The following is a 9,635-nucleotide window of genomic DNA, read 5'->3' as shown; positions in this document are numbered from 1 at the left end:
CTGTCTCAAAATCCGGAAAAAGTGCATCATCTAATTTAGAGACTAGAAGTGTAACAGTAAACCATTTTCATTTGCAGAGTAATTAGCCTGCAAATACCCAAGCTGTGACTTGGACATGTTAAAGGTAGGGTCGGTGAATCCTTCCTGAAGCATTTTTTTGTTACATTTCTTGAATTTCTGTTTTCATCCCGGTGGTAATGAACACATTAAGTGCAATGACAACATAAAGAAAAGAATCCATCATCTGTAGCAGCAGCAGGGCTGAAAAAAGCCTGCCCAGTAATTTTACTTGTCCAAAGCAAAACCACTGGATGGACTACCTGCCTGTCAACCTAACCTCCTACTTGTGTGCGCTCTGCCCTTGCACTCAGTGCACGAGCCAAGCGTCTCCCACAAGGTGTTGCAGTTGCAGGTAAATGTGTTACTGTTCTGTTTTAGAGTTAAAGCTAGCGAGCTATGGCAGAGAAGGAACCCACAGCAGCTTTCATTTAATTTATTTTAATTGCGTTAAAGTTATGTATCACTTTAATTACTTTATGATTAATTTTCTAAAAAATTAAAACTTCTAACATAAATTTAAACCAGGTAGTGTAAACCTCAACAGTACTGGTCCCACAACAGAGTAATTCACAAAGCTACAGCAGCAGAGGAATAGAAACAGTGTTAAGAATAAAAAGAAATACAGTGTATTCTTAATAAAAACAATGTAAATGTAATAATAAAAAGTAGAACTAATATTGCACAATGATCTGCTGAGCACTCGCTGGGAACAGTGTTGGCTGTACAGCCTGACAGCAGCAGGAAGGACCTGTGATAGTGTACTGTTCATCAATACAACTTCAGTTACATAATATTTTACTGGTTAGACATGAACAGGCACCAGGCAAAACCTTTTTTTCTGATTTCAGAAAGAAAATACTGTTGAAATTTCAGCACTGAAAAGCGTTCTTGTCTGACCACAACCACCTGCCTTGGCGTTGTCAGTTGGTCGCAGCCAGACATGGTAGTCGGGTTGCTTAGAGCAATGTGCGTTGATTTGATTGTCAGACAAGAGGCGGTCCAAAGTCAAGCAAGAGAACCAATCAGAAGTAGTGTTAAAAATGTAATGCACACTGTCAAATGAGTGGAGCCTATCTCGATATAAAGACAGCTCCTTGCGAGCCATGCTACCCATGATGGTGTTATTTGTCCCAACGGCTTTGCTGACCTGCCTTGTCTGGAAATATGCCAAAGGAAGGTGACAGAATCAGTGTTACAGTATATATAAATGCATATATAAACACATATATAAACGCATACATATCTTACCAAAAATAATATAGTCAAATGTAACCACTTTGTAATCATCAATATTTTCATTAGTAACTGTAATTTCATTACGTATTTTTCTCAGTAACTGATTACAATGATATTTAATTACAGTAACTAGTTACATGTAACTAGTTACTCCACACCACTGTATATAACTGTGTATTCTTGTGTGAAATCATAACCATTTTATATTATTCTTAAAACCTTTCTTGTATTTTTCCACACTTATGGTCTTGCACAGTGGAAAATACATCGCTTTCCCTCACAGTCACATGAAAGTGATGAGGTAGTCTGGGTACGCTTGGTTATCATGAAACACAACATACATGCTGGGATTGTCCATTTTGTCCACAAGACTGTCATAGCGGTCATGGGGCTGCTGGTTATCGAGGGGAGGAGGCACCTTCATGTTTCTGTTGCCCACAGTGAAGACGCCAATCAGTACTCGAACCACGAACATTAACTGAGAACCATCAGCAGCTGGCTTGGAGTAGGTGGGGTTGGCCGAGTAGCTGGCATTTACAGCAAAGTAGGTTCCCTGACCATATACAGTTGCTGAGAATAAGAGAAAAATGGAATTAAGTACACATACAGTACATAAATGATGTTTTCCATGTGACTGTCACAAAAACTAGTGATATGAGCATTTTCTCATTTGCCAATTTGGTTAAATGTTTGGTAAATTAACTCTGCTTGGTAAGGGTTGGGGAAAGATTATGGTTTCATGAAACCAATATTGTTGACAAAGAATGCAAACTGTCACTGTCACTGACTATTTGTGCTTGGTACTTTCCAAAACCTTAGGGAAAGCTTCAAGAAAATGTATCAAGCATCATTTTAAGCATTTAAACCAAAGACTGCTTGCTGTTGCCCATCATTTTAAATAGAGTACAAAGAAACAGGAGGAGAAAGTCTGTATGGTATTCTAAATTATATTTTACATTTATTTCCCTTTCTTCAAGTTAAATACTGTTTCAAAGCCTTGTAGCTGGTGGGAAAGTACTGAATCCTATTCCTCCCAGACTTCCAGGAAAAATACATGAGACATTATCTCAAAAGTCTTGTTTCTATTGGCACTGATACTAACCAGTAGGCTAACTACTCACAAAATTTTGCATACAGTAATTTTTTTCCTCTAAACTTCTTGATATTCCTGTCCTGCCTTTGGTGATGATGCCTTTTCAAACAGAGGCAACAACAGTGAACAGCCATAGTCCGCAGATCACACTATTTTGATCCTGATTTACCATTTTGACCAGCAAAGCTCCTGTTGAACCCAGTTTTCATAATGGAGTCACAGTTGTCCTGGGTCGTGCCATGGTACAGGAGCCTTTCATTTGCTCCGCCCTGTTGTGTGTTCTTATCAGAAATATGCTTCTTCCGCACCTCATAGGCACGACGCAGGTGGATATTCTGCAAACGCTCAATCTAAAAAGAAAGATAAAGACAAAAAAAATTTGTGAGCTACCAAACTTCTTGTGGCAGGATAAATAAATACTGTATGTGGACTCATTTGAAGTGTGTAGCATTTATAACAAATATCAAAATGTATGCATTTGTGTCATTTTATGCATAGCACTAATGAAGCATCCCCTGTGAAAAAAAAACATTAATTTAATTGAGGTGTTTTCAAAGTCTAAAAGCATGGGCCCTCCTCATCAAAAATGGAGACAGCTGTGGATAGAGGAGTAGCAGTGCTTAAAGAATACAAGAACAATGTTAATCGGATATATGAATGTATTATTATACCAATAGTAATTCTTTTATATTTTGTCTTACTTCAGTTTGGGGGATAATCCTATTGTAAGGTTTTGAACTACATTTCCCATTGTTTGAGGCCTAAACAGGAAGAGAAATGTTGCCATGAACTCCGTTAGGAGTGGGCTAACCATTATTTAGCCTAGACAATTCTGGTAAAATGACATTATTAAAAAAAATGCCGAAATACCTTTTAGCAGTTACTTTTTAAAATGTGCTCAACGATGTACAGACAAATATCTCTGGACTACACAGAGAGTAAGAAAAATTAAAATGTGAATAATCTCAGAGAACCTATCTTGAAGCTCACGTATTTAGTCTGATTTCTATGCGGATTTCCGGTGTGTGCACATTAATTCCTAATGGACATATCATGTCTGTGTGTTATGATATGACAATGACTCGGGAGAATAACCTACAAATTTCAACCCAAGTAGTGGCAATAAATACTTTAATTGCCTCCTTAAGTTGAGAAGTGAACCAATTTAATAACCAACTTCAAACTGTTTATAGGGCATACCCCTTCCGTTCTCCCGCACCCCCAGGGGTTTCAAAACTTTTCCGGAAGTAAGATTGTTGCGTACACATAAATATGAGACAGGGGTGCTGAAAAAAATAGAACATGGCCTTGTCCGGTCTGTGTCTCTGGGGTAAGCCACCCACCTTCATTACAGTCTTGTGGACAGTTCGTTTGAAGACCTCCTTCACCCTCTTGTACTCTGCCGAGGAACGCTGCAGAGTGACCACCTTGATAGGCTCATCAGCAGCCATGTTGTCCCAGTACACAGGGAGAGTGAAGTCTGGAAAATGAGCAGTCAGATTACGTTTTCTGTACATTTTTCTTTTAGTCAGAAAATGTTTTCAGTCAGTTTACTTTTATGTGTATGTATTCTTTTAGCGATGTTTAACATTTTAAAATGTGTTAAGTTTAAATTAAATTTACTGTTAGACCTTTCATAAGTGCATCTACAACTACATCTGTAGTTCAAATATAAAATATCATTACAAGAAGTGTTTGTTGTGATTTAATACAAAATCATAACATGCTGTATATACTGACTTAAAAATAAATCTTGAGTATCAGTACTGTGATTGGTCTCAAGCTCCAGTATCAGTCAAGCCCAGTTCTCCTGTGCAAACAAACCTGGGAGATTCTCCAGTCGTTTCAGTTTCACCTTCTCCTTGTCTCCAGTTGCTAGTTTTTGGGCCTCCATCATATGTAGATCCACACTCCATGAGATTCCCTGTGCATTCACTATCCCTCCTGCTATATCACCTTTTTCCAGCTTGTGATTGGCTGTTTTGGGGAGCCTCTCCCAGTTGCCATTAGGTCCCTGGATGCACCACGATACACGGCTGTACAAATCCTCCTCGCCCCTGATTCTCTTCTCTCTACTAAGGGAGCCATGCAGAGATGCGTTAATCATCTGCATTACTTTGTTGACTCCATCTTTTAACCCAGTCACGTTTAACCTGCCCTGGTCAAACTGGTCTCTCTGAATGAACAGACCCTCCCTCTCCACAAACTGCTTCATGTCATCTATGTTGTTTTGGGTGAGACCTTCCAGCTGCTCCCTTGTGAAGGTTTGTGTGGAGCACTGACTGTTATACAGATCTTTCAGCTTCTTCATGGCATCATCGACCTCCTTTCTGCCAAGACCCAGGAACCTGAAGACAGACTGCTGATTTGTGGAGCTTGTATGGAGGAGGCTTAGGTCTGTATTCTCCAATGGTGGTGGCTGTTGCTGTTGAACTTGAGGCAAATGAGGTATTGACACTGTGAGGTGGGTCAAATATAAACAGTCAGTGAAAATCCACAACAGAGAACTGCAATAAAAAGACAACTTTCTAAGCAAATGCAAACAAAGAAGACCTTCACCTCTATTTATTACAGCAGTGGAGAACACCTGCATTGCCTCCACTTTAAATGCCAAAAAGACATTGATCTTAATCAGGACAAGGCGGATGTCAGTGAGACTGTGAAGGGGAGTGGACAATGTGGCAGTTCTGACCCCTCGGAGGATGGCTCGAGCCACGACACCAGGGTCCATCCCACCAACTCCTGCACAAACCATTTGATTCTTTTACTGGCAGAATTAAAACTGACACTGACTTGAATAGCAAAACTAACAATTAGATTAGTGCATTACAAAGTATTTACCAGCACAGATGGCAGGAATGGCCACAGACTTGTATTTAAAATTTTCACAGTCTTGAATTATGCGACACACTAGTTGTTCAATGATGACTGAATCCTTTTCTCCACACACATGTAAAATGGCTTTACAGGGGAATGATCCAGGTGGGGTTTTGAAAACCTCTCCTTTCTTCACTTTTGCTACAGTACAACAAAGACAAGACAAGTAAGAAGCTGTTAAGTGTGCATTTTGTGAAAATGTTTACCTGACCTTTACTCACCTGCTTTCACTTTAGTCACCACCTCTGGTCCAGCTATGGTCAAGATGTCTTTGCACACGCCATCTGTAAAGTAAAGATGACATTTACAGTTGAATAAAATTAAGCATCTACAGTCATGCCAGCAGCTGCTAACAATGACAATGCTAACATACTGATGTTAAACAGATATGATGTTGACTAATTAGCACTAAATACAAATTACAAGGGATTGGCAGTTTTTTTGCAGGCACTAAATACAAATTACAAGGGATTGGTAGTTTTTTGCAGGTACAGTATTGAGACAGATTGAATGATTAACCTGATAATCATGCTCATTGTTATAAGGTGAGCAAAGTTATTACAGTTCATGCTGTGGGGACCGTGGATATACTGTATGTGTAAATGAATTCATGGGAGTCCATGTGAAGGTTGTTGTAATATTTCAGTCTGGACAGAAGTCAGCTACAGTTACAACATGGGCTTACCAGTGTCAAGATTAGCAAAGTTGGTCGTGTTCACAATGGCATCTGTAATCTCATTGGTGATGTCACCAAACACCAGCTGTAGTTTAGCCCCACTGCCCACTGTCATGGTGATGTCATCCAGGTCACTGGTGAGGGACCTGAAGATTGCTGAGAGGAAGAGAACATGTTTCATATTTGTCTGATATTAAATCTGATGAGTGGGGATGCTCATGTTGTAAGTAAGTATAACATACAAGTATTAACAGTTTACCACTGTTTAAAAATAGCATTTAAAAGAAATAAATTCTTGGCTGAATTTTATGTTACAAATTAATTAATTAATTAATCAATTAGTGTCTGGTTTACCTTGGCCTCCCTGGTTCATATTTAAGCTGAGGTTTGTGTAGACATCATGGTAGCACTGTAAATCAAAATGCCAGCATTAAACACATCAATAATTCATGCATGCATCTGACAAAATAATTACAGGAGTCGTTGCTAGTCACCTCCTCAGAGTCAGGATAGCCAGGTTTAATGACGACATGGATGTTGGAGAGAGACCCAAAGGATGCAGATAGTCCAAACTCATGAATCTTGTCAGTCAGCACTTGAATGGCTTCTCTTAGTGGGTATTTTAACACAGTTCCAGGTCCAATAACTGGGAAGGCCACTGAACACCAGCTCTGCTGCACACAGAAGTCCAGACACCTCTTCAGTCCGTTACCAAGAGCCTACAAAACAAAAATCAGACACTATAAGAATGTTTTCAGAGGTTCCTCCTGAGTTGCACAATCTTTCTAAGTTAATATATGAAGTATGCCAATATAGAACCGACTGCAGTTATGTAGAGTTTGTAGCGGTAAGAGTGAAACAGAGAGTAGAAGAACCATGTTTTTCTGATTTAATCAATTTTGACTAAAGGCTAATGAAAAAAGAACAGAAAATACTGTTTAGACATACAAAGTTCCAGGTTCAAAATAGTAGTCCATACAGTAGGGTGTTTGATTAGCATCTTAAAGGTTAACCTTCTAAAGGCCTCAGTATGTTTCAGAGTTATGTTGGATTGTTTAGCGGGATGCTGTTGGAGAGTGGGGCAGGTCGTATGGGTTACATACTGTGGCCAAAACTAACAAGTCATCAAGCAGTTCCTACGGTTTTGTTTACAATGAAGCACAGCACCAAAAATACCTTTGAGGAGAGACTTTGAATGTGGCCAAGTGGAACAGCTACTGTACAACCACTTTTTCCTGTTAGACATGCTCAGACAACACTTTGTATAAAAAAGTTTGTTTCGAGCACAGCCTTAATATCATCTGGATCCAATCAATGAAAACAATGTTGAGTTTCTGCCTGAACGACAGCACTGGAAATGTCCAAATCCTCAGTCACCCTCATAAAGATTTATAGTAATTCCTGGCAACTGCACTTCAGTCGCACTGCTATGAAATGCATTTCATTGGTTTTGTGCCAGTTAATGTGTCTTGAATTTGAAGTCATCCTTTGCCCTCAGTGATAGTGTTTTCTTTGGATCCCCAGGTGTTACTGTACCTGCACACTCTGCCTTCTGACACCATCCCAAGGCAGACACTCAATGAAGAGGAGCTTGGAGCAGCCCAGAGTTGGAGGTGCATCAACCTGCAGAATGTCGCCAGGGGTGAGAGAACACCCTGCTGCCACTGAGTCAAACTTTGACTTCATTGTATTTCCTGTTTTACTCAACAGACTTGTGCAGGGGTGAGAGAACACCCTGCTGCCACCGAGTCAAACTTTGACTTCATTGTATTTTCTGCTTTACTCAACAGATCTGCACCAACATTAGTAGAAGTCAGTTCTTTGTTGAGCATGGGGACCACCAACACATTCACCTGTGAAAATAATGTGAAAGAATATGAATGTGAGTGTGGCGTTTCTGTATTATTAGTTGATGTAAAGTACAGTAAAATTAGTCTCACCTGCTCATACTCCAAGCTGCCAAGCTTGATCTCCAGATTTGGTTTGTTGACCACCATGCTCCCAGTAGTGTTTTTTGTGATGGGAGGTCTGGGTGTAACGTTGATGAGACTGCTCATACTTGGTAATCTAGTTATCACATCTGGGGAGTCCACTTTTTGCTGTTCAGTGATGAGAACATGATAAGAACTCTCCACCAGCTCCTTGCTCACTTTACCGTCTGACTGGAAGTACCGCTGAGCCCCTGGTCCATCAAAAATCAGTGTGTCTGATATAAGACTGGCTAGAGCTGTGCTTAAGTTTGCCTTAACTTCCTGAACCAGGCAACGAGGGCCAGAAATGAGCACACAAGCACATGGAAAACGTGAGGCGTTTAATGTCACCTTGGTCTGCTTCATCCTAATCAGGTCTAATACTTTATCAAAGCAGTGAACCAGTTCAGGAGACAGATTCAGTGTCTCTTGTGTCTTGACCTGGTTCATCTGGTAGTCCTGCAGAACCTCTTTCAGCTTGTTCACATTTTCACTGTACCCCACAAGTCGTACCTTAGTCCCTGTGGTTCCACTGAGTCCTGGGATGAAGCTGATGTCCACTTTGAACTCTCGAACATTTGCCGTGTTCTTAGCTTTGTTGAGGATTTCCTTCACTTTGTCCAAATCTGGAGGTATAGCTGCAGCACCCTGCAGTTCCACAGTGTCCACACTCAGGTCTCTCATTATTGCTGCCACAGCCTCGTCCAGAGCGCCAGAGGACAAACTGGACAGGACCAGGTCGGATCCAGCCTCTAGGAAAACAGGATTTCTGAGGCTCTGCTGAAAACGAGCCTGGTACTTGGAGATGGCATCACTGGATTTTATGAAGACCATCAAATCTGTTGGAAGCTTCACTCTCTTTTCAACTACTTTTTTCATCAGGTCACCAAGTTTTGTAGCTCCTGACTGCACCTGGTTGTCAGGGCCCTCTAAGGTGATCATGGCATTACCTCTGTGCATTTTAACTTCTGGGCAATGTGTTTGCATTTCTCGACTAAACTCTTCTTCTATCAGTTTGAACTGCTTCTCTCCAATTGGCAGTTCCTTCCAGATTAGTGTATTCTTTTCCAGGAGTGCAATTTTCTCCTTCACAGCTTCCGTCTCTCCCACAACCACAGAATAACCGATCTCTGTGTAGACTTGGATATTGTCAGTCACAAAGGAGGGGTCCTGCAGTAGGATTTTGATTTGCTTTGGCTGAAGCACATGATAGCAGAGGTATCTTTCAGTCAGACCGATGAAGACCTGATCCACCTGTAACTCCCATTTTTGTGCAGCACCAAAAGCTCCTCCAGGCCCCTTCTCAACATCCCCCCTAACAACAGCCTCCTCCTCTTCAAAATCTAACTTCACTGTGCAGCCGATAGATGAGAGTTGCTTCTGTAATACTTTACATGCTTTCGGGTTGTCTCTCAGGTAATACAGGAGGAAAACATCTATCTTGAAAATCTTCTCAAGACCTTTTGTGTTTATTTTTGTGAACGTCTAAAGAAGAAAGTGACATCAAACACATTACAGAGTTTACAGCAATGCAAATCTAGCAGAACTTATTCTTGTGTAAATGTAACTGGGGTATAATAATTACACAAAATGTAACCAGGATGTAATATGTACCCAGAATGTAACCGGGATGTAATATGTACACAGAATGTAACCGGGATGTAATCATTACACAAAACGTTTTGGTTCATGTGTAAGTTAATTCACATGCCTGGTCAGGGAA

The 9,635-nt window shown here is 40.5% G+C and overlaps 2 protein-coding genes across 2 annotated transcripts in view; both read right to left on the bottom strand.

Annotated features, from left to right (window-relative positions):
* Positions 1 to 61: 61 nt before the first annotated feature.
* Positions 62 to 7,654, bottom strand: LOC109971421 (poly [ADP-ribose] polymerase 15-like). The gene is made up of 11 exons (XM_020619663.1): positions 7,479 to 7,654; positions 6,437 to 6,661; positions 6,297 to 6,351; positions 5,952 to 6,098; positions 5,488 to 5,550; positions 5,231 to 5,407; positions 4,949 to 5,131; positions 4,214 to 4,846; positions 3,733 to 3,869; positions 2,559 to 2,739; positions 62 to 1,866 (listed from the first exon to the last, which is right to left on the bottom strand). Exons 1-11 carry the CDS (start codon positions 7,626 to 7,628, stop codon positions 1,580 to 1,582), a joined length of 2,238 nt encoding a protein of 745 aa, XP_020475319.1. The 5' UTR covers positions 7,629 to 7,654; the 3' UTR covers positions 62 to 1,579.
* LOC109971458 (uncharacterized) overlaps positions 7,646 to 9,635 on the bottom strand; it is a 14,202-nt gene continuing 12,212 nt past the window's right edge. The window contains exons 3-4 of the mRNA XM_020619730.1: positions 7,883 to 9,397; positions 7,646 to 7,795 (exon numbers count right to left, since the gene is read on the bottom strand). Coding sequence (XP_020475386.1) covers positions 7,646 to 7,795; positions 7,883 to 8,899 — 1,167 coding nt within the window. The 5' untranslated portion in view covers positions 8,900 to 9,397. The remainder of the gene's footprint in view (positions 7,796 to 7,882; positions 9,398 to 9,635) is intronic.

Source organism: Monopterus albus, unplaced genomic scaffold (assembly GCF_001952655.1).
Source record: "Monopterus albus unplaced genomic scaffold, M_albus_1.0 scaffold225.1, whole genome shotgun sequence".
In the NCBI taxonomy this organism is placed as follows: Eukaryota; Metazoa; Chordata; class Actinopteri; order Synbranchiformes; family Synbranchidae; genus Monopterus; species Monopterus albus.
Note: the sequence above shows the minus strand (reverse complement) of the source record. Positions and strands in the feature narration are given on the sequence as shown.

Bases quoted from the DNA above. Each gene is read 5' to 3' on its own strand.
- LOC109971421 (XM_020619663.1), bottom strand. From the start codon at position 7,628: ATGAAGTCAAAGTTTGACTCAGTGGCAGCAGGGTGTTCTCTCACCCCT. The intron at 6,662-7,478 runs GTACAGTAACAC...TTTGTTTTGTAG, and splicing joins TCAGAAGGCAGAGTGTGCAG to GCTCTTGGTAACGGACTGAA. The intron at 2,740-3,732 runs GTGGGTGGCTTA...CTTTCTTTTTAG, and splicing joins TCCACAAGACTGTAATGAAG to ATTGAGCGTTTGCAGAATAT.